Source organism: Rhinatrema bivittatum, chromosome 4, assembly GCF_901001135.1.
Source record: "Rhinatrema bivittatum chromosome 4, aRhiBiv1.1, whole genome shotgun sequence".
NCBI classification, from domain to species: domain Eukaryota; kingdom Metazoa; phylum Chordata; class Amphibia; order Gymnophiona; family Rhinatrematidae; genus Rhinatrema; species Rhinatrema bivittatum.
The window spans coordinates 161909416-161937325 of record NC_042618.1 but is presented as its reverse complement, the minus strand read 5'-3'; the positions used below and the strand labels follow the sequence as shown (position 1 = coordinate 161937325).

General features: G+C 42.9%; 1 protein-coding gene across 7 annotated transcripts in view; it reads left to right on the top strand.

Annotated features, from left to right (window-relative positions):
• GPS1 (G protein pathway suppressor 1) overlaps positions 1–27910 on the top strand; it is a 91516-nt gene that overhangs the window by 2931 nt on the left and 60675 nt on the right. For all 7 annotated transcript variants that reach the window (XM_029599046.1, XM_029599045.1, XM_029599041.1 and 4 more), the window contains one exon: positions 12095–12187. In XM_029599046.1, the coding sequence (XP_029454906.1) occupies positions 12095–12187 (93 nt within the window). The remainder of the gene's footprint in view (positions 1–12094; positions 12188–27910) is intronic.

The following is a 27910-nucleotide window of genomic DNA, read 5'->3' as shown; positions in this document are numbered from 1 at the left end:
ATGACTTACTGTTTTCCTAACTTGCTACATGGATTCCTATGTTGGGACAGCTCTCTGACTTTCCTCCTCCCTCCATCAGTCTTTTCATTTTCCTTTTCTACTTCTCCACTCTTGCTGCAGTGCTCTCTCCTTCCCAAGGTCTTTTTGCTGCCTCTGAAGTACAGATTGGGACAAAGATGCATCAAGGACAAAGGAACTACTGTTGCCTTCCGTGCCCCAGTTGGGGTATTTCCTGGTGTTGTTGGCTGTATTATGCTGTTTCCATTTAGGAGTAGGGTGGGTCCCTGTGGCCAGCTCCACCAACCTTGTTCTGTTCAGTCCCCTGTAGTCAAAATCAGCTTACTTATCATCCTGCTACACCAGTCCAGGCACATGGGTTATCGCCGTCTACAGAGAACATACCATTTTTCAATTATATTATCACCTGGTGTATATAGACTGATGCAGCATTGGCAGAAGCCAGTATTTCTCTGTCTCCAGCAAATGATGGGCACATACTGGACTGGTGCAAAAGGATTCTTTGGCTCCCAGGTCCTGGTCTTCGGGCCCAGTCCCTGGTGGAGCTTGCTTCCAGGACAACTTGCATGCTGTTTTCCCCTGATGGAGCAGGATCTCAGCTCCTAGGGCAACGTTTTTTGTGACTGTTCCCTGGTTGAGCCGGCCCTCGTAAGTGGCTCCTCTTTTGGGCTTGGTAAGAGGCTCCTAGGTTCCCTTTGGGCCTGGCAAAAGGTTCAGGCCTTCAATGGAGCCTGGTTGAGACTTGAAAGGCCTGGAAGACATGAGGGTCCCCTGCTACCTGAGGTTTGTGGATGTGGGTCTGCCTTTCTTCTTCGAGCCTGGCGCCCCACTCTCTTGTGCTTGGACTGACTGGGCTAGGCAGCAGCAATAAAACTCCTTTACTGGGAGAAAATAAAAAGTGATATAGCCAGCCTCAGTCCTTCAGCAGCTTCCACAGCAGAGGGATGTACAGAGCCACAAGCAGCAGGGAAGGGCTTTCTCCTTTCTGGAGACCCTCTGACCAAATGCAAGTATTGGATGTAATGGTGGGACCCAGAGCAGCAGGGGAACTCATCCGCCCTTGTAAAGTCAGATGCCTCCAACATTTTTCCTCCCTGAAAATATGTTTGGGTGGGAGCCACTGCTATTGTGGAGCAGGCCTTGAGGAGGGGACTCAGCAGCCTGCTGAGAGTATTTGTTTTTTATTGGCAGGCTCTGCTGCCATTCAGAGGGTGCTGGAAACTTCACTTTTCCCACGCAAAAGAAAAGCCACAAGGCGGAGGGGAGCAGCTGACCCCACTACTGCTGGGACATCCCACGCATCTCAGGGCTGAGAGGGCGACCACGGGCAGCGAAGCTTCTTTATGTTACATGTGCACAGGCGATGCAAACCCAGTGAGACTGGTGCTCATTTTCAGAGGACATCATGTTAAAGGCATTATGAAGGCTTGCAATTCAAGCCATGGATAGAGGCCTGTTTTCTGCTCACATTCCTTGCTACACTTATGGAAAGGTTCCTGGGTACAAGTAGTGCTGCTTGCTCTTTCCTCAGACTCCTTCAAGTATGGGCTCTTAAAATGTTTTTGTGAGGGGTAAAAAAAGTCTCGTTCCTGAGATTGATGGAGTCCAGGAGCTTTAATAGAACACTTCTTCCCTTTTCCTAGAGATCTTCTCCTAGTTTGAATTATGCAAAATGCTTCTGCTCTCTGCTGAAGCCTGGACTGGGGAGGGGCTTGGCAGCTTCTTGACTGGGTCAGTCCCAGCCCTTTTTCTGCACAGGATTTCCGCACCCTTCTGCCCTCAGCTGATTAGTGGAACCTCAGGCTTCTAGGAAGCCTCCTCTGCCGGATTCCCATTGGAGTCAGCAGGGGAGGCGAGCATGATGGAAGACAGTCTCTTGGAAAGCAGATTCAGTCTAAGGCCCATCTTAGTAAGGATTACTTTTAGGAGTATTGTTCAGACAAGTTCTGGGAGAGTTGAGTTCCATTGATTCCCAGAGTTCCAAAGGATAATGTCTGTGGGACTTTGAGCTCTTTGAAGCCACAATGGCTTCAGGGTTGTCAGAAGAGTAAACCTAGGGAAGCAATACTCTATCCAAATATCGATCAGCCTACGTGTAGGGTGATGAAGATAAGATTTGTTGTTGCAGGGATTTCTCCAGCTATTTGTCTGACCCATTGAGAGTTGGTTGATTCTCCTCTACCCCCTCCCGAAGCAATTACAGTAGGCATTTGATTACAGCAGCCCTAGTGGGAGTGATTTCTTGCCCTGTCAGGCCAATGTTTCTGGTCATAGTATGAGATGGGTGGTCCCTAAAGGTTGCTCAGGCTTCTTCTTGAGCAGCGTCTGCTTCAGAGGACATTTGTAAGTTACCTTCACTTTTAGGCACTGTGGGTTAGACGTACAACCAAGAGAGATACTGCCTTGGAGAAGGCAATTTTGGAGCAGCCCTGCCTTCTTCCCATCTGCACGGGAAAGGACATGGGGACATCCCATCGTCTGGAGTGTGAAGAAAGATAAGAAAGGAGAAATGTAGTCTTACCTGTTAATTTCATTTTACTGAGTCCTGCTGCACCAGTCCAGGACCCTCCTGGAATGTCAGGGCCTGTACTATTATCCTTGGGGTGGACCTTGGGTTTGGCAGAGACATTTTTGATTTCAAGGTGCATCTGAGGCTGCTTGGTGCACATGTGTTCGTGTCCAGGCAATTTTATATCATTTGTGCAAGTTATCAAATAGCCGTGTCCCTTAGAACGGGCTAACGCATATGTGCCCGCACGATGAACATAAGAAAATGCCATACTGGGTCAGACCAAGGGTCCATCAAGCCCAGCATCCTGTTTCCAACAGTGGCCAATCCAGGCCATAAGAACCTGGCAAGTACCCAAAAACTAAGTCTATTCCATGTTACCATTGCTAATGGCAGTGGCTATTCTCTAAGTGAACTGAAAGTTAGTGTGCGGAAATGAAAGGTGTGCGGAAAGTTAGGGTGCGGAAATGAATTGAAAGTTAGTGTCCCTGCAAATAGCCACTATTACCCTGCATTAGTAGCATGGGATCTATTTAATGTTTGGCTATTTGCCAGGTTATTTTAACCTGGATTGGCCTCTGTGGAAACAGGATATTGGGCTTGATGAACTCTTATGTTCTTATGTTTTCTTTTTTGCTTATTTTTTTGTTTTGTCATTTTTGGACTCTTTTTTTTTTTTTTTTGTGCTCTTTCTTTTTTTTCTCTAATTTTTTTGGGCCTGGCCATTTCCTCCTGCTCTTTTGCAACAAGGACTGGCTCTGGCACCATGAACCTTGTTTGCAGTTACCAGGGCATTCCTTATCATTCATGCCGGACCATTCCAGACAAGTGGTTTATATCCCACTGCCAATTGATGGAAGCAGAAAAAAAGCTCAAAGCTAACTTTGCTTCCCCTATAAAGGTCTGGTGCTGCCTTCAGCTCTTCCGTATTTCTCTGAGATGGTGCAGATGTGTGGTCTGATGTTGCAGCTAGAAGTAGGCCACTCCTAGGAAGGATATAGGCCTAAGTTCCTGGTGGAGTATAGACTTGAGTCCTGGGCAATGGTCCTGATGGACTGATTCTTCCTTCCTCTTTGGGAACCTATTCAGTTGAGATCCGAGTTCCCACACCAATAATTCAAGCACCAGGCTTGACCTGTTGCTGTGGGAACTCAGTGGGTCTGGCAGCAGGAGCTAATGACATGGCTCCCAGGGCAACAGTCTTCAGTCTGATTTCCCTGGTAGAGTGGGCTCCTAAAAAGAAGAAAGAAAAATAGGCTTGTAGCACAGCCTCTTCCTCAAACTGCCTCCAGTTCTCCTATGGTGTTCTGCCAGATTTGGCTCAAGTCAGGAGGTGTCTCCCTCCCTCTGCTTACTTTTAGTTTCTCTGTGGTGGGGTGGGGGGGGGGAGGGGGCAGGAAGGGAGGTCAGGCACCACAGGTAAGTCACGACAGTTCAGCATGTCAGCTGGTGCAGTCTGTCTGGCTTGTGAGCAGGCAGTAGGGTGCGATCTGTGGAAGCTTAGCAATCTGCCAAAAATAAAACTGGGTGAGTTCCCCAGTTCAAGCCCTGGCCCCTATGGAGTAAGGTAGCACTATAGTGCACAAAAAAAAAGGCCTGGTCAACATGTCTATTTTGGCAGGATTAGCAGCCGTTTTATTGCTGTTCTGAGGTAAATAAAAAAGATAATCTTATAAGTCAAGCATACCAGGCTCTTTACTTCTTTCTTCCCTCTAATAGTTGAACAGAGAAGTTCAATAGAGGGGGCTACAGATTTACCCTTTGGCATGGCAGAATCTGCACAGCTCCAGTTCGCTATCAAGTTGTTATTGCATTAGGATTTCAAGGCTTGTTGCAGTTCCTTGTGCTCGCCCTCTCTGCTAGTGGAGCGAGAGGGCTGTCTTCCCTTCTGTTCAAATGAGGCTTCCAAGAGGGATTTTTAAGACTAAAGGAGACTTGTGGTGCTGAAGATAACTGCGACCTGTTTAAAAGAAAAATCCCAGGGTGGTTCTCTTGGTCAGCACATTTGGCTTCCTTGAGTGCTTCCCAGTGGAGTAATAGCCTCGTAGTCAGAGCAATGGACCATGAACCAGGGAAGCCAGGGTTCAGTTCCCACTCAGGGATTGCTCAAAGCAAATGACCTCTCCCTCTAGTACAAATAAATGTGGGAAGAGTAGTGGAGTTGCCTAGTGGTTAGCGAAGTAGGCTGAGAGGCCAAGAAAGTCGGTTTCAAATCTAGCTGATGCTCCTTGTGACCTTGGCAAATGACTTCACCCTCCATTACCTCAGATACAAATTAAGGCCTGATTTACTAAACATTTTACTCCAGAGGTAGGCAGGGCTCCCGAGTCTCAATGTGTTGGTGAGACAGCGGTGTAGGGAAAGAGGGCTTTAGGTTTGTTAGGAACTGGGCATCATTTTGGGGGGGGGGGGTCCTTTTCTGAAAGGATGGGCTCCACCTTAACCAGAGTGGAACCAGGCTGCTGGCGCTAACCTTTAAAAAGGAGATAGCACAGCTTTTAAACTAGATAATGGGGGAAAGCTGACAGTCACTCAGGAGCACAGAATGATGGATATTTGAAGGGATATTAAGGGAAAAAAAGGGCATCCCAGTAGAGAAGTTGAAATAAATGCCGAAGTTGTCAAGATGTCTGTAAGTAAAGAGCAGAAAGATTTTGAATTACCCTTATCAACTGATGAGCAAGTTGTTAATGCAAACAAAAAACATACTTTGAAATGTCTGTATGTAAATGCTAGAAGCCTAAACAAATCAGATGAGAGAGTTAGTGTATAGCACTGGATGAAGAGGTAGATATAATTGGCATCTCAGAGACCTGGTGGAAGGAAGATAACCAATGGGACACTGTGTTACCAGGGTACAAATGATATTGAAAGGATGAATCAAATTGGTGGAGGGGTGGCACTATATGTGAAAGAGGGCATTGAGTCAAACAGGATAAAAGTTCTGCAGGAAACAAAATGCAATGTTGAATCTTTATGGATAGAAATTCCATATGAAAAATGGAATAAAATAGCGTGTGTGTGTGTGGGGGGGGGGGGGGGGGGGGGGTTTAACATCTATTGGCCAGAATAAACAAACAGACAATGAAATGCTAAAAGAAATTAGGGAAGCTAACAAAATCAGCAGCACAGTAATAATGGGTGATTTCAATTATCCCAGTATTGCCAGGGTGAATGTGACATCAGGACATTCTAGAGAGGTAAAGTTCCTAGATGAAATAAATGACTGCTTTATGGAGCAACTGGTACAAGAACCAACAAGTGTTCTATTGTGAACTGCCAGCTGATTAAAAGAGAGAAAACAGAGAGTAGGGCTAAAGGCTAAATTTTACCAATGGAGAAATATGATCTGAAAATGGGAACAGTAAGTGAGGTGATCAAATTTGCTGATGACACAAAATTATTCAAGGTTGTTAAATCATGAGAGGATTGTGATAAATTGCAAAACTGGGAAACTGGGCATGCAAATGCAATTTAATATGGACAAGTGCAAAGTGAATTACTTAGGGAAGAGTAACCCAAATTATAGCTACATAATACAAGGTTCCACATTAGGAGTCACCATTCAGGAAAAAAGGATCTAGATGTCATAGTTGATGATATGTTGAAATCTTCTGCTCGGTGTGCAGCAGCAGCCACAAAAGCAAATAGAATGCTAGGGATTATTAGGAAAGGAATGGAGAATAAAATAGAGAATATCATAATGCCTCTGTATCACTCCATGGTATGACCTCATCTTGAGTATTGTATGTATTTTGGTCACCACATCTCAAAGATATAGCAGAATCATGAGTGCCCATTCAATGTGCACCAATATTACATCAGCTTGTTGGAGTCTTCTGCATTGGGTTGTGGAATATCCTGTCCCCATCCCCTCAGTGTAGGCCACAGGAACAATGGTATTAGGTTACTTTGGTTAGTCACAGGTTTTGGGGCACTCTCTCTTTTTTTCCTTGAAAAGAGATCAAGGGAATAATATCCACCCAGAGAGTATGCAATGGCATGGACTCTAAATGTGTTAAATATTATTTATTTCAGGTCTCCTAGCAGAGGTGAATTCTCCTATTTTTGTGGCTTAGGTAGCCCAGGCAGTAGCAGTCAGTGTAACACCATTAGCTGATAAGAACAAACTGAGGGTATCTATTAGCCCTCAGGTAACCTGGAAAGTGAGTCAATTTGGTCTGGAATGGAGTTCTCCTCCAGGACCTGCCAGGTGAGTGTTTTGAGCTGACACTTTTGAGATCCTGAAGTGTAAGGACTGGCAGAAGTGTTCTTTGCCCAAAGGGGACAGACTGGGTGCTTCCATGAGTGGATTTCAGATCAGCCCCATGAAGCTCCAAGGCGATCAATTGGGTCTGGATATCCTGGTAGAACCATGAGCACCATCCTGATGTAACTAAAATGACATAGTCAGACATAAAGTATTTCTCCAAAAAAGACCTAGAATTCTAGCTCTGGTTGCTAGTTTTCAACTGAGATTCCCCCTGTAAGTGTCACATTAAACTGGCAGATAATAAGTTTATTTTTTATGATCCCGATCAGTTAGAAAAATGTCTTCAGGATAAAGTTCCAGGTCCATAGAAATGGAAGCCATACCATTCAATTTAGTTGGGGTTGTTTATATATTCTTCTAAATTGCTTCCCCAGTTTTGGTCTATACACAGATAATTTACAGCAATATTTTTCTTGTCAGGTTATTTATATAGTACTGTTACTTTGATTCTGTTTGTTTCTGTATCAAGTTATCTTGATTTCATTGCATACTGAAAATTATGAATAAATAATTTAACAAAATATGGAGAGACTGTTTGTTTTAAAACAGATACTTTTTCAAAATTATAGTTTCCTAAGTAATTACAGGGTTTTTAAAAATGTCTATGTGTAGTCCTCTTTTACTATGGAAAATGTACTGTAACAAGAGGTAGAAAATTCTAGGGCACATGAAAATTCTCACTTGGTGCTGGCTTGGGTGGAGCCACCACCACTTCGGTGGGCCCGGGAGCGGTTACCACAGACTGAAGCTGCTCTCTATCAGCATAGAAAAAAAGACTAAAGAGCACAGGTTTTATAGAACTCTATGGTACCAGTTGATGTTAGCTTCCCACTCTGGGTCCCCTCACACAGCTTAAAAATTTTCAAAATTAGCGGCAGGAAGTACCAGAGGTGTTGCTAGATATTTAAGAGACTTGGGGGCCCATACGGTCTCCCCTTGAGATTTTGATAAATTCAGAAATCACATTCAGTCTATCCCTTTCCTTCAGCCCCCGCACCCCAAGAAGGACCCTGTAAAAACACAGAGCACCGCTGTTACTGAACTTCCTCTAGCTTTATAGAGACATAAGAATTCTGTACAAACCACACTGGAAAAGCTACTGTACTTGGTTGATTCTTGCATGATCAGTGATGTGGTGATTGTTTCTCATCAAGGGGATCTCATCAGCTCTGTTCCACTCAGTGACAAACTCCTTGTTTTCACAAAATTATTTAACCCTCCACCTCCTCTCTCCGTATAACAAAAAATACATTTTTCATAGAAAATACAATAATTTAACACTGAAAATTACATTCCAGTCATAGGACTGGATCAGCTATTATCTATAAATATTGCACATGAGCTTTTGAAACCACAAAGGTCCATTCTTCTTAAGTTACATCAGAGATGTTCACATCTGAAGACGTGTGTGGTCTCAGTAGCACATTTATAATGTTTCTGGATAATACTTATATTTATCCAACTAAAGCCATCAAAGCGTACAGAGAATAGTTTTGCTCCAGAAGTCATACAGCTACTAGATCCCTGTTAAATATTCCAGTTGCTAGGCTGAAACTAAAATCATTTTTGTTTTACTTTTTTTTTTTTTTTTTTTTAAATTAAAGGCTTTTATTAAAATTTAGCCATATATAAGTAATACAGTAAACAGAGATAACATAAAACCTACATTGGTACTGAAAAATACTCCTTCACTTCTTCCCCCCCCCCCCCCCCCATCCTATTCCCACTCCCTCCCCTAACCCTTAACTAGATACATAGACGAGTGACAGAAATTAAGAAATATCTTTGCAGGTGTCAGTTCAAAAAAAAGTCACGTAGAAATCCGGTGATCATGAGTCTTGGAATTTATCCTGCCATTCCTTCGACAGGTGGTGAACAAATGGACCCCATACCTTTTGTTATCTTTTGCCTTGGCCTCTGTCCCGTTTTCCTGATTTCCTCATCTGTCTTATGACTTCTATTCCGGGATCTCTTTTTCATTTTACCTTTTCTCTCTCTCCTGTCTTTATTAGTCCCTCCCCTCCCTTGATATCTACCTTTTCCCTTTCATCTAATTTTCCTTGGTTTCTCTTCCCTGCCTCTAAATCTCTCCCTTTGATCAGTGTGACTTTGCTATCTCTATCCTGTCATTCTTGGATCTCATCCTTCCTTCTTTCTCATGCTTTTCCTTCTTCTCTCGTTCAGTTTTCCCTGTCCAGGCACTTCACTTTCCCAACTCTCCCTTCCATTGTACCTCTCACCCTCCATCACCCCTGCACTGAGTTGCTTCGCCCATCAATCTCTTGCTATCTGTCTCCCTTCTCCCCCAATGGAACCTCATTTGCATCACACCCCATCATCACCCTATTGACTTTCTCACCCTGTCAGTCATTTTATTTTACTCACTTCTCTCTCACATTCTGCCATTCCCTTCAGTTTTTCCCTCACCCCCAACTATCTCCTCTTGTATTTTCCCCATCACTTTTTCTCTAATACTTTCTCACTCCCAGTTATGTTTACCGGCAAAGTTTAAAAAAAAAAATGGAATCATGAGCTATCACAATTTTTTTTAACTTGATCATGTTGGTGCTATATTGCCAAAGCACAACTGATAATGTCATGAATTAAGCTGTATGTGAGCCAGTCCTTTTTCATATGCCATGCCATATTTTTCTGCAACAAGTTGCCCGAGAGCATAACGGTGACTAGAAGATCTGATTATGTTCACGCGATCCCTTAAATTTAAAACATAGTTGTTTGCATCATTGTAATGGTACTAGCAGGATATGTTCCATTCTGAATTCAGACTGCAAGATTAATTTATTGGGCGAGCAGGAAATTGTGTTATTTAGTAACTTTTTTTTTTTTAATTTTCATTTATTGGTAAATTATAGGATATGGGATTAATTTAGTGAATAGTCAGTGACTGATTATATTCCAGGTCTATTTAATTTTAACTATATATTTTAGATAATTGTGATTGGATCAAAAGATATTTATTCATGCTTCTGATTTGATTTATTTAGTAAATATCCTTATTTAAATTTTGCTGTTTTGTATTGCTATCCATTGATGTGTTAATTTGTTGGTATTTATTGACATGTTTGTTTTTTACCCTTTTATTGTTGGTTTGGTTATGATATGATATATACCTTTATTGTATATTTTATGTTATAAATTATATTTTTCAATTTTATCCCCATTCTGAGCATAGCTATGGAAGGATGGGCAAGCAAACAAATAAATAAGATGCCCAGTTTATGACAGTCATAAGTTGTCAAATGTATCCAGTATAATTAGGAAAAATAAATGGAGGACAGAAATCTCAACTGTCAGACAAGGATTCAGATTAGGTTAGAAGTCCATAAATTGGTGAAAGAGGAAAGGATTTAGAACCTCCAGTGTTTCACTGGAAAGTCAACTCTAGCGTCTTAATATGATGTAGTGATATCCTTTGAAAGGACCAATAAAAATATAAAAGATTTTGCTTCAGTACATAGAGTAGCAAGGGAGAATTATCTATGCGTATGCCTGGATTTGGAGCACTTTTTGCCATATTATATTATTTTGTATTTCTAGACTACCTTTCCATTTTTAGCTGAAGGTATCATATTTTTCAAGAATAAGTTCCTACCCCAAAGAGCTTACAATCTTAAGTTTGCCAGTTTATTTCATGCATTACCAAATGGGTACCTGATTTGCCTAAGATAACAATAAGTGTCAGAAGAAGCAGGATTCTTTTTTTTTTCTAGTTTGCAGTTCATTGCTCGAACTATTAGGCCACTGCTGCCTACTCTTATTAAGCTGAGGCCGTTCTCAATAGGATAGATGCCAAACCCTGGTTGACTTTCCTGTACCCAGAAACAAATTTCGTTTTCTGGCACCCCTAGGCATTGTTGGTGCTGTCGCCCCCATCACTCCCCTCTCCCCCAAGGTTGAACAACAGGGAGCAGAAGGTCTAAGACAGTCCCCTCTTTTCCTGTGGCAGCTCAGGGATAGATTCTGCGGCACAAATTAAAAAATTCTGAAGCAAATTGGCAAACATCTCCATCTTTTGTATCCCATTATGAAAATAAATTTGTTTTACACTATAATTATTAGTTTTCATTTTATTAATGAAGAAAAGTGATCTCAAATATCGGTACAGGGAGGAGACCTCAGGAATGGGGTGAGGAGAAAAGGGGAGGACCATGAGAAGGAAAGAGGACTAGGGAGATGGGAAAGAGGCATTTTCTTGTATTTAGGAAGGTTTGGGGACTGGGTTCCAGGATCTGTGGGGGATAGAATCCAAGATCAAGGGAGGGAATTGTGCTGGGTGGAGAGGAGATGAGGGAGGTGTCCCTACCATGCTTTGATCTTGCTCCTCCGTGCATCTCCTCACAAACATCCCACCCAATATGACATATACACACACACACATTTTGTACCAATCCCTTCTCTTATCACACGTTCAAAAACTGCCCCTACCCTTGCTCCCTTCTCTCTCTCTCACACAGACATTTACACACACCCTCATCCTACAGCTTCTCTTCCCACCTCCAATTATCTCTACTCAGCTCCTCCTAATCTCCCCACAATTATCCCCCTTTGCTTTGCCTGCTGCAGGCTTGCTCCTTTCCTCTCCTGTTCCCTGCATGCTGCCTGAAGGGGTGAAGCTGGATCAGGAAACAGAGTGATGTTCTCTGCTGAGTGAGATTCAGCACAGCTGAAAGGCAGCAAATTTTCAGTCATTTTGCTGCCGCCCCTCTTCCCCCCCCCCCCCCCCCCCTGATTTTTCAACCCTAGATTCAAGTGTAGTGTACCAATTTGACAAATCCAGGCCTGCCTGTACCTTCTTCCCTCACCCCTAAAAATTCCAATTAGTTCATTGGCAGGCAAGTTATCCCAAAATATGTTTCAAGCTTTTTCATGATTCTACTATTTGTTTCTCTCTCTCTCTCTACAGATCAATGTTAGTATTGGAAGAAAAGTCTGTGTAGTCATTGTAATTTGAGTTTGCTGACAATTTTTGTGACAGGATGAAGGAAAACCCCAGTTGTTACAAAAAGCAGGAGAAATGTTTCCAAGGCTAGAGAAACACAGTAATTGAATGATGCAGAAAGGGTTGCACTAAAGGTGGGAGTGTGCTTTGCCATTATAGGCTGCAGCATTGAGTTGGGATGAGGTGTGGGCAGCAATCTCATTGTAGGATGTAAAGATGAATGTGGTGATAGTGTGGTTTGTGTGGGTGTTTTATGTGTGGGTAGTGTGTTGGGATGATGCTATCTTTCTCTGATTTCGGCGGTTTCGGATGACAATATCTCTTCCTGTTGCAGGGCGCGGTGGAGCCTATGCAGATCGACGCAGACCCACAGGAAGACCAACAAAATGCACCAGACATCAATTATGTGGTGGAGAACCCAACGCTGGTAGGGAAGTGAATAAAGAAATTGTGTAGAGAAAAAAGGAGGGAATCTGAGACTGACTGGGTTTGATGTTACTTTCATTATGTGAGAAGGTGCACTATATTTCATATGATAGAGGTTTATGAAATGAATGGCTTGGAACGAGTAAACAATCTTTTGTTCACTCTTTTTCAAAGAGTACAAAGACTAGGGATAACTCATTGAAGTTACTAGGTGATACATTTAAAACTGAGAGAAAATATTATTTTACTTGACACACAAGCTTTGGAATTCATTGCCAGAGGATGTGGCGAAAGCTATTAGTGTAGTGCCATTCAAAAAAGATTTGGACAAGTTCCTGGAGGAAAAGTCCATAAACCATTATTAAGGAGGAGTTGCAGAAATCAACTTCTTATCCCTGGGATAAGCAGCATGGAATCTATTTACCCCTTGGGATCCTGCCAGGTCCTGGCTTGGTGATACTGGGCTTGATGGACCTTTGATCTAATCCAGTATGACAAATCTTATGTTATTATGTACTAAGTGGAGAATAGGACCGAATCAGTGGAGAAAGGTAAACAATGAAGTGCCCTGGAGATCTGTAATGGGACCTCTGCTTTTTAATATATTTATAAAGGATGTGATAAGTGAGATGATCAGATTTGCAGATAACACAAAATTGTTCCAAGCTGTCAGATCACTAACCAGTTGTGAGGAATTGCAAGAAGACCTTGTAATACTAGGTGACTAAATGACAGCTGAAATTTAATATGTTTAAGTGTAAAGTAATGCATAGAGGGAAGAATAATCCAAACTATAGGTGCACAATGCTGGGTTTTAGATTAGATACTGTCACTCAGGAAAAGGAACTTGAAATCATTGTGGACAATTTTTTTGAAATCATCGACCCAGAGTGTGACCGTGGTCAAACAAGCAATGTTAGGTATTATTAGGAAAGGAATGGGAAATAAATAGAAGATATCTATGGTGTGACTGCACCTAGAGTAGTGTGTTCAGTTCTGTTCACCCCATCTAAAAAAGGTACAGAGAAGAGCGACCAAAATGATAAAAGGGATGGAACAACTCCCCTATAAGGTGAGGCTAAACAGATTAGGGCTTTTCAGGCTGGAAAAGAGATGGCTAAGAGGATATATGATAGAGGTTCATAAAATCATGAGTTGGGTGGAATGGGTAAACAGACTAGGACTAAGGGTTGCTCTTATGAAGCTAATAGGTAGCTTGTTTTAAATAAATTGGAGAAAGTATTTTCTTCACATAGCGAACTGTGGAATTTGTCATAGGATGTGGTGAAAGCAGTTAGTGTAGCTGGGTTTAAAAAGGGGTATGGGCAAGTACCTGGAGGAAAATGTCCATAAACCACCACTAGCCATGTAGAGCTGGGAAAGCCACTGCTTATCCATGGTTATGAGCAAGGCGGATTGGATCTACTTGTGGCTTAGATTAGTCATTGTCAGAGACAGGATGCAGGGCTGACCCAGTATGGTATTTCTTATGTTCTTACTGTAAGAAATCTACATTGTAGAGCATATATCCCAAAATTGGTCATACGGTCTATGTAATTTAAGTAAAACTTTTATTATCCTGTATTAAGTTCTGTCCATTCTCTTCCCTGTAGTGTTTGAGGACATAGTCCACACGCATGATGTCCTGCATCTGTAGAAGTATGTAAAGATATAATTGGCAAGCATAATGCTTGAACAAACCTTTGATATGGCCTATTCAAAGGGCAGGAATAACTGGTGGTTCTGCAAATACGGCATGCATTGACAATGTTTTCTAATAGATGCCGCTATTGCTTGTGATCTGTTAGTGAAACATAAAATGCATACTTCTGTTTAGGTCTCTTTTAGATTTGTACTGTAAATGGCCCTCATGATCTGCATATCATGCCCTCTTGATATGCGGTTTTTATTGCCCTCTCTGGGTACCCATGTGATCTAAATCTGTCTGACATATTCTCAGCTTGAGTTTTAAAATCACTAAACTCTGAACGCAGTCATCTAAAACTGAAGAATTGGCTCATTGAAACCCCCAATTTCAGAGGCTTAGGCTGAAAATCTAGAAAGCTAAGTAAAATAATTTACTTAATCGGCTTACGATGACAGTACCTAAATTTCCTTAATAATCATAATATCTAAGTTATCCCGTCTGTGCTGAATTTTGAAGTAAAATAAAGATTCAGGTTTAATATATTGATCCATTGATGTAAATTGTGTAGTTCTGTATTCGAGGCTGTCCATGTGAAAAAAATATTTTTATGTCTACTCCAAGAAGAAAGTTTAGAAAAATACACTGAAGAATAAACAAATGTTTCTTCAAATTGTGCCACATATAGGAAGAGCCAGAGTGAGACATGCTGGCACCCAGAGCAGGCTAATAATTCGGTGCCCCCACCCCAAACATACAAAAGGGATAGTATTGCTTTTTTCCATAGCCACCTTGCCTCATTTCCCCCCCAGTCTCCAAGCCCATCTGCAGCCACCTTATTCATCCCCTCCTTAATTCCCAATCCCATCTCAACTCATCTCTCCCCAGTCCCCAAGCTTATCCGCAGTCACCTCAATTCATCTCTTCCCCTCTTGCCTCCCCTCAGTCCTCAAGCCCATCTGCAGCCACCTTACTCGCTGATCGCAATCCTCTCTTCCTCATGGGCTTGGGCCTACACTTGTCACTGCTGCTGAATTCTCCTGCCTCTATGCATCAAATAGTTTTGGGTGGCATAGAGTCACCAACTATCTTCTGGCCCCTGTCGCCACTGAATCATTCTGCCTCTGCATGTGCAGCACAGTGCCTAAATATATTCAAATATACAATATAATTATTCACTTATCAGACTATAGTGATTTCCTAGCATATAACCAAATGGACTCCCCTGCCAACAGATGGAGATTGAGACAGATTGAAACAGATTTCAAAGCTGATGTCACCCTAGATACACCTCTGGAGTGACCTCAGCCCTTCAGTATTTCTCCGTCTCCAGCAGATTGTGGACGTACCTCTCCCTATGGGGATTGCTGTACTTCTTGGAAGGAGAAATTTTACATTTAAATTGGAGAAAAAAAATTGAGCCCTGCTCTCCTGCGATGATACCTAAAGGTCCTTCCCCGGTTGAGAATTCCTGAGGCGATTTCCGAGATCCCTCAGAAGTGTGCCTTGGTCTGGTAGCCGGTTCTGGCATGAACTTTGCTGCTTAAGCAGCTGAAAGGCAGCGGGTACAGGAAGCTAAGCACGGCTGTGATGGCTGGAGACAATCTCTGTACTCAGCCGGTAAGCGCTGAGCCCAGGTAAGGTTTAAAAAAAAAATGAGATTTACCTCCCAATTCAGAGACATCTGGAGGGTCTCCTAGCTTGGCGACCCATACCGATGTCGTTCCCAATCCCGTTGGGGTAAGGGGAAGTGGGCTTCAGAGCGGGTTGAACGGCCCCCAGGTGGGCTAGGCTCCTCTTTAGGCTTGGTCCGCACACCGCGTGGTAGGCCACAGCAATGCCATCTTGCGCATGTCTTTATGCATGCCATATTGCCCTCCATAGAATGTTGGTACGTGCAGTGTGTTGGGTCTGTGTATGCACTGTACGCATAATGTCACGCGTGTACATACGCGCACAACCTACTAAGTGCCGAAGTAAAGCTGGGCGCTCGAGCTGTCTGTGCACCTCTCCGTGTCCCGCCTAGACACCCAAAATATGTGCACAAAAAAATTTAAGTGCGAGCCCACAGAACACACAGTTAAGAGCCGCCAATGGCTCCAGCAGCCAAGAAACTTAAACACCTTTCTCTTTGCGCTGTTTGTCATATTAGGGCTTCACAGTCTGACCTGAATTCCAACTTATGTCAGCGCTGTGAGGAAGCCCAGGGAGAGTTGGCCTCCCTGGACTTTGCGAAGCCCGGTTCCTCCCATTCAGAGGAGGAGTTAGCCACAGCCTTAACTGGAAATACCCCAGATCTGAGTACTCCTGGGACTGGGTCATCCATGGGAGAGGGAAATTGTGGCACCTACCCCAGTACCTCCTGGGTAGCCATGGACCTGGCTGCCTTCTCTTGGGTGGAAATTTCTAGGGCCTTTAAACCTGTTTGTACAGGCACAGTCTGCTACCTCACTTGCCCCTGTCTGGATGGAACCTCAGTCAGTAAGCCCTCCCTCTCCCAGTCCTATCGACAGACCTCGCCTCACCAAGGGTATTCCTGGCAGCGACCTGGACAGCATGGACGAAGAGGAGGATACAGATTCCTTGGAAGATAAGGAAATTCCCCCTGGTTTAGAACCATATCGGAAAATGTTATGGTTTTTCCATAGAGACGAATTGCTGGCCCTGGTTTCCCAGACCCTGAAGATGCTGGGAGTTCCTGGGGCGGGGACTCTATGACAGATCCAAAGAAGAACCCCATTCTGATTTCTGGAAGCCTTCCAGGAGTTGATTGACCTGGAATGGAATGCCCTAGAAGCAAGTTTTAAAGGGGGACGAGCATAAGAAACTATACCCACTGGATCTGGCAGTGAGATCGCGTTTGCGTTTCCCTAAAGTGGATGCGTTGGTCTGTTCCATCTTTAAGCGAACAACTATCCCAGTGGAGGGAGGAGCGGCCTTAAAGGATGCACACATTAGACGGATGGAGTCCATCCTTTAACAGGCCTTTGAAGCAATAGCAATGACCTTACAGATTGCTTCTTGTTGTGCCCTGGTAGCTCGTTCGTGCCTACTCCTTTCTCAGGAGGTGGATGACTCGGGGGTGAATACCAGAGCGGTTATGGAACCTGCCGCCAATTTTGTACCTGATGCGGGTTCGGATCTAGTCCGTACTTCGGCCAGAGGAGTGGCCTCAGTGGTGGCGGCCAGAAGAGGATCACTCCTCTTCGGAAGTGAATTGGAAAAGCTGGTCAGTAAATGGGTCAAATCTCCAGTTCCCTTGCTACCAGAAGATAAGAGAAAGTTACAGTGCTCCTCGCCTATGAAGGGTTGATCCAGGAGTTCCCGACACTTTTGCCCCTATAGAAATTTCAGAGGTCTCAGTCCTTTCGTAGTCAACAGCCCAAGAGAGGGGCTGTTGACTACAAAATGAAAATTTGCCGACCCACCTTCGGAATGAGGAAATAGGGGGTCAACTGCCTTCTTCTACCAGAGGTGGGTTGAGATCACTTTGGACAAATATTTACTGAAGGTCATACAAGAAGGCTATGCGCTGGAATTTCACAGCACCCCTTGGGACATATTCAATGTGTCTCCTTGCCACTCCCAGCACTAGACCGAGGAAGAGGCCCTCTGGAACATCAACCGCCTGGAAGCCCGGTCAGTCAGATTGGCATGTCTACAATTCAGCCACAGACTCCAGGGTCAAGCGGTCCATGTAATGTCGGACAACGCAAAAGCAGTAGCCTGTCTTGTTTCAAGTTCTCTATTAGCCTGTCTTATCAATGTCTTACATTTAATTTGCCAACGTTTATGCATTATCCTATTTTCTTCTGTTGGATCCTTCTTCCAATTTTTGAATTAAGATCTTTTGACTAAAAGGGGAGGTGAAAGAAGCTATTTTAACCATGCCAGTAATCGTTTTGCCTGCTTTCCACCTTTCTTAATGTGTGGAATACATCTGGACTGTGCTGTGAGCTTTTGCCTCTACGGCCAGGATGTAGAGGCCCGAGAGGATTCAGCCTTTGCAAGGGGGATGCTAACTAGACCATGGGCATCCTCCCACCCTGTCCGGGAGTAGCTTTTGTACATCCCATTGGTCCTGAGTCCATCTGGCTACACGCTAGGAAGTGGAGACATTACTTACCTAATAATTTCGTTTTCCTTAGTGTAGACATTTTGACTCAGCATCCTGCCTATGGCTGCCCAAGAATGGTGCTAAGGATTTGATTGTGGAATGGATATTGATTCCATTACCGGTCTTGGGGGAAGTCTTCCCAAGATAGTATCTTGAGGTGTCTGTAACAGACTACACCAGGTAAGTGGAACCCCCCTGCTCTAGAGAATCTTTAAGTTAACTCTAAACAGTCACTAAACAACTAAACAAAACCTAGACCCAAATAGATCGGAAACATCTATCACCAGCCAGAATGTTGTAGATGCCCAAATCAGAAATCAGTGGGGATTCCTACATGGGGGGAAGGGGTTGAAACCGTGGGCTTCCTGAAGGAAGCAAGGTAGGGCACAAACCTTTACTCCCTACCAGGATTCCATGTTCCCTGTACATACCTATATCAGTCCAGACTCCTGGGTTTTGCCTCCCTGCCAGCAGATGGAGACAGAGAAAGTTTCACTGACACTGTACATAACCCAGAGTGCCACCTGCAGTCCCTCTGTATTTCTCCACACATCTTCCAGCAGATGGTAGATGGTGCAAAACCTGCAGTTCTGCAGTCAGGAGACTTTTGGATTTATGAGCCTTCCTCCCAGGGGGTTTTTGTGTCCTAGTGGCTCCTTCCCTGTCTGGTCGAGGTGGACGAGGCTTGGGGTTGGTGACACTTTTGTATGCTTGGTCCTTCAATCCGTGGGATGTAAATCTGGTGGTCCAGATCCCCCTCCCTCTCAAGAAGCTGCTGAGCCAGCTACAGGTTGAGGGTGGCTGTTTTCTTTTAGTTGATCCCTTTTTTAATTTGGCTGATTTTCTTTTTTCTGCTAGCAGCTCTGGGATCCATTCTAGGGAGTAGGTATTGTAAGTCTGGCTTTTTTATGATCTGCCTTGCGGCCTGCGCTCCTGGAACTTGAACCTCTGCACCAAAAGAAAGTATTGGTTGCTATGTATCTTTTTTTATTCTAGAGAGTTCATAAAAAAAAAAGAGAACAAGGAATTAGATAGAGGAATCTGTGCAGCAACAAGGTTCCAGGCGGGGAAGCTACCTCAACAGCTCAGGGAGTTCAGCAATGGGGTTTTTCAGCAGCTTCTCTGCCTGTAGAGGAGACTGGGTGTTGACTCTGTGGTGCTGAGGGATTGCTCCCTTGTTTGCCATTGTGTTGCTGGTGGTGCCGCAGGTGAGGGGAGGAAAGTGTGTGCATGCAGCAAAAGCATTCAGGGATCTGCATCAAGCATGGCCGCACCGGTAGAACAAGTCTTATGGATGACTGGATCTAGCACTGAGGCTTTCCCTGTCAGTGCGGAAACGGCAACCTTTTTCGATTCCTTAGCAGCATCAGCAGGAGAGGCAGAGGAATCCCTTCCTCAACTATCGCCGGCAGTTCCCTGACCCGCAGAGATGCAGAAAGGCATCTGCACTGAGGAGGAGTAGAGGTCTTCTGCCGGTTTTAATTTGCTTATGCGCAAAGCGTGTTTGGTGAGATGCTGGCTCTGTCCTCAGTCTCCATGGATTCTCGACTAGTCAAGAGGTCTGAGCTGTTATGAAGCTCTTCAGGCCGACGATTTTCAGTGCCAGATGATAAACAGATCTGGGCCTAAATGCACTGAAGGTGCAGGCAGGCTTTACTTAGCCGTGTGTTAGGCCACTGCAGTGGTTCTTTTCTTGCATGCATAGGCGTGTGCGCACATTCTCACTGTGTGGTGGTTGCATGTGCTGGGACCTGTGCGCATAAGGCCACAGCCTAGATTTGAGCGTGTATGTCTGTGACCTGGACTTGAGCACATATTTGTGCAAGTACTTGAGGGCATATTTGTGCAGGTACTTGTGCGTGTATGGCTGCGACCTAGACTGCTCACATTTGCACAGCTCCTTATGCGCGTATGACCATGGCCTATACAAGCGCATATTTGCGCATGTACTTGTGCGTGTACGACCGCGATCTAGTCTTGAGCTCATATTTGCATGCGTCCTAGAAGGGTGTGCGTGTACGCCCAGGTGGCATTGGTGCGTGCAGGAGGTCGCCTAGAGCCTAAGTTCAGGAGAGCTAGACGTCAGGGACGAACAGGTCCAAGCGCCTTGCTATCTGTGAGGCTTGCTGTCTGATAGCAATTCAGTCCTCATTCTCTCTCCGTTTGTGACAGTGCTGTTTAGATGCTCAAAGTGATTTGACTGTTTCAGCTTTTGCCTATGGTGTCTCTGGAGAGGGAGTGGAGTGGGAGGCAAGGCAATAGTCAGTTCTCCCTTGTTCCCGAGGGCAGAAGCTTCCCTGAGAGAGGTTGGAGAGAGCAAGGTCGGGCTATGGACTCTGGTATAGATCCATCCTCCCCTTCTTGGGTGAGATGTTTCCAGGGCCTGCAGACCTTTCTGCAGGGGTGTCTAGCGAAGGCAAAGCAACCTGCTTTATAGGGATCAGATGCTTGGGCCTCTCATTTGTCAGTCATGGTGGGCAAATGCCACAGGGAGAGGCTGTCCCTGGTAATGTTCAAGGGAGTGTGGATCATGAGACATCAGAGGATTCCGATGGGGAATTGACTTTCTTCACTTCTAGAAGTGGGGGAAATTGCATATGATTCAGAGCTGCTTTGGACTCTGCTCAGATTTTTCTTTTTTTCACAGAGATGTCTTGCTGAGTTTGTTGGCTCAGACCCTGAACACGCTTAATGTGACTGGAGGTCAATTTTAAGTTAAGCATCCTGTTTCTTTTCCCCCCCTGTATCTAATTCAAGAGATATTGGATTTAAAGAAGGTAAATGCAGCTCTCAAGGTTCTCTGTTTCCACATGGAAACTCTGAGGTCTGTCATATAAGCGGTAAACAAGGGGAGAGTTCTTGGCATCTCTTGCCTTGATAGAGACATATCTGCACATAGCCAACAGGCCAGAGCACCTTTCATTTCATTTCATTTTTCATTTATTAAAATTTATTGATCGCCTAACACAGAATAGGCCTAGGCGATGAACAAAAATACATACATAATAAAAACCAATAATAAACACACACTTCAGACAAACATTTTTAGTTTCACAGAAACTGGGAAAAGTAATACTAAATAATGGTATCTATGTCCCTAGATCAAGTTATTTATTATTCGTCAGTTGACATTAATGAAAGCTCATAGCAATTACTCTGCTCACATTATTCTCATTTTTCTAATAACCATGTTCTCACATTCTTTTCACTGAAAACTGAATTACACATACTTCAGGCTGTTACATATTATAAGCATGGCGGAGTAAAAACTCTTTAAATTCTAATTTAAATCTTTTAACATCATTTAACTTTTAACATCGACTGCTGACAATTTGCCTGCTGGAGCAAGTAGACGCAGCTCCTTTGAAAAACTTTACCTGCTGAGATTTCTCTTGTTGCTGTGATTATTGGAGCAGGCTGATACTGCTCCATTGGATAATTTTCTTTTGGATTTCCCGCCGGCCCGCTGGGCTCTGACATCGGAGGGAGGAGCGATCTCAGACGCCCATAACAGCGGCGTCTGAATGGCACGCTCGCCGTCGGCACGTCGCCAAAGCCGCGCGGCTTTGCCGGGCTTCACCAGGGTTCGCTGGAGTTCGCCAGAGCTTGCCGGAAGGTTTCACTTACTTGGATTTCAGCGGTCAAATTGAGACTGGCAGACGTGAACGATTGTGTGTTCAAAAGGACCTGAAAGGAATAAAATTTCGAGGTATTTTTTTTCTTTATAACTCGTGGATTTCAATTCCTCTTGGTAATGCCACATACCAAGAGGAAAGGGAAAGCAGCAACTTCTACACCTGTTCCAAGTAATAATCAACCACGTATCTCGAATCTTTTTGTTAGAACCATATTGTCACCAGGATGTGAAGTCGCTAGAGACTTTGGCCAGGAGCAGGGCCAAAGCTCTTTGACATATGAAACATCATTGAGCCCTGGTGCCCCTATAACACCTGAGCCACCTACGGGGAAAGGAGGAGGAGAATTTATCTTTGAAGATCCCAAACTGAATTTGGTTTCTTCCTTTCTTTGTGAAGAAGGGAGGGTGGGTAGTTTTAACCGCCCTCCGGTAGATCCTGGGTTATAGATCTCTAGAGATCAAGTGAAGGAATTCAGTTCCATAATGGCTTCTAAGGAGAAGGAGATAAAAGGAAGTCAGGGGGGAGCAATGAAGGATATTTCTGTAATAACCCCTACTAAATTTACTTTAGAAGAAATTGGAAGCATGATTTTTTCTATGCAGAAGTCAATTAATGATTTGGCTAAATTAGTTCAAGATGGTTTGAGCAATAATAAAATAATGCAGATGAAAATAGAAAAGATAGATGGCTTAGTAAGTAATTTGGGAGTCAAAACTAATGAGAGAAAAAGTTCAAGTAAATCTGAAAAGATCCACTCAGATAAAATAGAGCAATTAGAGAATCAAATTAGGAGAGTTAATTTGAGAGTCTTAAACTTTCCTAAGACTCACTTATTATCTCCTAAGGAACTATTTAGAAGTTACCTCATAAATGTTTTGAAATATACAGAAATAACAATACCTTTAATATCTAGAATATATTATATCTCTCAGTCAGTAGCTATGGGAGATATACAAGACCAGACCCAGGGAGATCAAAAAGAAGATACAAACTAGTCAGAACTCCTAGAAAAATCATCTGATATGGAGATAAAGACACGAGCTACTCTAATTGTTCAATTTGCAGATATTTCCCAGAGAGATTCTATTCTCAGATTCTATTTTAAATATCAAAATGTTAATTTTCATGGCCAACCTATCAGAATTTTTCCAGATATATCCTTTAATACACAGTTAAGAAGAAGAGTTTCTCCTAATGAGAGAGAGGGTTACACAACTTGGGGCTAAGTTTATTTTGCGCTTTCCCTGTCGTCGTATAGTACTATATCAAAATACGAGGTATGTTTTTAATTTGCCTGAACAACTTCGCTCATACCTTAGCTCCTAACTCCATGTATCTCCTTAGCTAATTTATGGGGGGAATTAGTTATATATGGTTCAGACCCAAATGTTAATGTTGAATTCCTAATATATTCTGCTCTTTCTTTTTAGCCATCCTCTTTAATTGCTGATAAGTATTTTCTAGGTTTCACAGAATGTATATGCGATATTATTCTTATAGGTTATCTTATTACAACTGTATTCTTGATACAAGCTGTGTAATATCCTTTTGGAAAATGAAAAGCTCAATAAAAATATAAATTAAAAAAACCAACAAACTTTTAACATTTATTTTAACATCATTTAACACCAGAGATTCCTGAGGTTCATGGTCCTAAGGGAACATTTTCGTTTTCGAGCCCTCCCCTTCAGCTTGCGACAGCTCCATGTACCTTCACCAAGGTGATGGTAGTGGGGAAAATGGCATTGGAAAAGGAAGGTGTGTAGTGTATCTGTATCTTGATGACTGGCTTATTCATGTGAAATCAAATGACCTCTGTCGACAATCAGTACAAAAGGTACCAATGCGCTTGAAGTTTCTAAGATGGGTGGTGAATCTAGCAATGAGCCATTTAGTCCTCTTACAAACTCTGGAATATCTGGGAGCTCAGTTCAGCACATAGTGGAGAGGGTGTTTTTCACGGGGAGAGAGTGCTGAAATTGCAGAGTCAGATTAGGCTTCTGCTAGAGCTTTCAGTGCCCAGGGACTGGGACTATTTACTGGTCTGGGTTCTATGCCATCGACATTGGGATTAATGCATTGGGAGTTCTCACAGATGCAGCCTCAGCAGGGGGCTCTTCTCCCGTTGGAATACATTATTGGAAGAGTTTCATCTCCCTCATCCGTTAGAGGGGGGGAAGCCAGGGACAGTCTTTCATGGTGCTTACTTGCACCAGTCTCGAGGTTTGAATATTGGTCGATTGTTTTCCACCAGGCCCAATATTTTTGGGGTCAGGCGGCTCACTTCTGTCTTGCACCTTCACTTCTGAGAGGAGACAACTGAGATGGAGGGGATATTGCAAAGCGGTTATTTCTACCTTCTACATCCTTGACGTATGTGCGAATTTGGAGGATCTTCAAGTCCTGGTTGGTTGTTGACTCAGTGCAGCTTCAGTCTGTTCAAGCTACGATATTGCATATTTTGGCTTTTCTACAGAAAGGTTCCAATCAAGGGACTGGCTTTTAACTCTCCAAGTGTCCAAGTAGCAACATTGGTTGTCTCCGAGGTAAGGTGCAAGGTATCCTCTGTCTTCACATCCGGATGTTCTATGGTTCCTTCAGGGAGCGGAACATTTGTCCATCAGGTGCGGAACATTTGTCCATCTTGGAATCTGAATCTAGTTCTTAGAGTATTATGTGAGGCTCTGTTTGAGCTACTAATGAGAGCTACGGTTAAATATTTGACTCTTAAAGTGGTTTTCTTGGTTGCTATTCAGCCAGGAGACTTTCAGAGCTCCAGGCACTGTTGTGTTGAGATCCCTTCCTATAGATGTCTGATTCGGGAGTATTTTTATGCATGGTGCCTTCTTTTCTGCATTTCATCTTAGTTACACAGAAGAACATCCAGCTTTTATGGATTTGGTTTCTTCTACGCCTCATGAGGGGGAGCTTAGGTTCTTAGATTGGAGGCTTGCATTATTGAGGTATCTAAAAGTCACTTACGATTTCCATACATCGCATCTCCTCTTTGTAGATCATATCACCTCTTTGTACTGTGGAGTGGTCCAGAGAAGGGAAATAAGTCGTTTAAGGCTAGAATTGTGTGGTGGCTGAAGGAAGCAATGAAGTTGACTTAATTTTTAAATGGTGCCCACTGCTGGGGGGTTTAGGGGCGCACTTGACATGTGACTCAGGGCAGGAAGTCATCTGAGAACATCAGGTGTCGCCACATGAAATTTGTTGGGTGGCTACTGGGAAGTCGTTGCCAACGTTTGCTGGCATTATTGCTTGGATGTCGGTGCTTCAGCTTCCATGTGCTTTAGTGAGAGTGTTCTACCTGTGGAACTCCCCACGTCTCACCCGAGTTAAGGGGAGCTTAGGTACATTCCAGGAGTCTGGACTGATCAGGGTATGTACAGGGAAAGGAGAATTGATTCTTACCTGCTAATTTTCATTCCTGTAGTACCACAGATCAACCCAGAGACCTGCCCATTTATTGGGAGGGGGGAGGGATGCCACCGCCGCTGCTTGTACTGTTACTTTGTATATAGTGCGGAGTTGGAGGTTTTCAATGCTGATCGCTTATGTTAAATTTGGGAAACGAGTTTTCCGTTGTCTTTTTGGGCAACTTCATCTTCTTCTGGCTTGTTGGAGGGGTGCGAGTTTGCTTAGAAGCTTGCTTAGAAATGCATGGTTGTTGCTGTCAGGGTACAGGTTAATACTGAGGGACTGCAGGTGGCACACTGGGTTATGTACAGTGTGCGTGAAACTTTTTCTGTCTCCATCTGTTGGCAGGAAGGCAAAACTCAGGAACGAAAAGTAGCAGGTAAGAACCAATTTTCCTCTACCCACCCCCCTCCTCCCTCTCTTCTATACCCATCTGGGATGCCAGAAGGTTATGGGCTGGAAAAATCTGCTTAATGCCAGTATCTGACAACAAGAAAGAAAGAAAAACATTTATTCAAGGAAATAAATTATCCCAGGAATGTGCAGGTCACCTGAACAGTAGATTAATGATGCAGACTTGGAGATTGTTACTAATAAATTAGAATAAATAGGTTACCACCTCTAATTTGTACACTAATGAGTTAGCTATTTAGTTAACATAACATTTTCCTACTTGGTTGGCATTATAATTTTATCTTATATCTACTAATAAGACTGGATCCTGTAAGTCATTTCTCATGCATTGAGTGCAGAAGACAGAAACAAATCTCTGTGCTGATCCTTAACATACTTTTTGACTTTGTCTTTTTTTTTTTTTTTACTTTTTAGCATTTCAGCAGCCTTAGCTATTCTCCCCCCCCCCCCCCCCACGTCTATTCAGAGTAATATGCAATACTGTCAGCATGTACAGTAAGATAAGGCTATAGCTAAGATGGGATGTGAGTACTGATCTTTGGTTCATTTCAGTATTTCCAAGTACTTTTCCACAGTGAACATGCAGCACTAGTTTCTTTCCAGAACATTCCTTTCTCATAATGCCTTTATTTTGCAAAGAATACATTCAATATTAAGCAAAAAATGTGATAAAGTTCATAAGAATAATGGCTTATACTGTGGCTTTCCTTTTATCCTGCCTCTTCACCGCTCTGAGATATAACTTTCACAGGGGTATTTTTCATAAGAACTTTGCAAAAAACAGAAAAGCAGAGGATTGCGAGGAACTGCAGAAGAACCTTATGAGACTAGGAGACTGGACAACTGAATGGAAGATGAAATTTAATGTGGAAAAGTGCAAAATGGTGCACTTGAAGTTGGGAAAAGTAATCCCAACTCCAGATACATGATGCTGGGTTCTGTGTTTGAAGTCACTACCTAGGCAAATGACTTTGAAACCCTTGTGGATAATACATTGAAATACTCAGCTCAGTATACTACAGTGGCCAAAAAAGCAAATAGAATGTTAGGAATGGTCCAAAAAGGAATGGAAAATATCATTGACTGCATCAAGCCATGGTGTGACCCGTACCTTGAGTATTGTGTGTAGTTCTGGTCATTCCATTTCAAGAAAGATGTAGCAGAGATAGAAAAGGTCAGAGGAGGGTAACAAAAATGATAAAGGGATGGAACATCTCTCCTATGATGAGAGGCTATACAGGCTAGGACTCTTCAGCTTGGAAAAGAGAAAGCTGAGGGGGGATATGCTAGACTTTATAAAATCATGAGTGGGGTGGAACAGGTAAATAAAGGATTATTTAGCCTTTCAAATAATACTAACATAAAGGAACATGCCATGAAACTAACAACCAGCAGATTCAAAACCTATCATTAAAGTACTTTTTCACTCGGCACACAATCCAGTGGGAGCACTGAGAGGAGAGGATCACCTTGCGGGTGGCTGAAAATAATCTGTAAGTACTGCTTGGGGAAATTTTAGAACTTAAAAGTTTTGGGGAGAAGTAAATCATTGGGGTATAGTGTGTTTGTATTACATAGCTAGTTAGAGGGCAGGCAATAACTAGGAGTTTGTGTGTTTTGACATTGACAGGCTAAGAGAGAATTTGAAAAGAAGTTTGCCATAAGGCAAAAACTCTTAATAAAAACTTTAAAAAAAAAAGATCTGAAACAGCCTACGAGGGAGTTGGTTGGACCGTTAGCTGATTGAGGGATTAAAGTGGCACTTTTATTTATTTATTTATTTATTTATTTGAAAGTGTTTGTATACCGTCTTTAAAACAGTGTTTAATCAAAACGGTTTACATAACTAAATAAAAAAAGCAAACATAAGTAAAAGTTAAACTTAAAAAACGTAAGATTATAAAAATTATAAAAAAGCGTAAAATTACAAAAATAAAAATAAAAAATATCTAAAACAATAATTAATTTACATAAGATAAATCAATATATAATAATGATGTACCATTTTATTTGCATGCATGAGAGAAAAGAGGTTGTTATGTAGAGTGTGATATATGGAAAGCAGATTGAAATAGGTGTGTGTTTAAGGATTTTTTGAAATGTTTAGAGTTGGATATGGATCTTAAAGAGTCTGGTAGTGCGTTCCATAAGATTGGTCCAATGACTGAGAATGCTCTTTTTCTGGTGATGTCAAGACGGGCCTGTCGTGGTGATGGGATATCTAGAAGGTTTTTGTCCAGTGATCTTAGATGTCTAGCGGAAGACAATGCCTTCGCGGAAGGATTAAACAAATTCTTTGCTTCGGTGTTTACTGAAGAGGATGTTGGGGAGATACCCATTCTGGAGACTGTTAAAGGATGACTATTCAGATGAACTGAACCAAATCACTGTGAACCTAGAAGATGTGGTAGGCCAGATTGACTACTGAAGAGTAGTAAATCAACTGGACCGGATGGTATACACCCCATGGTTCTGAAACAACTA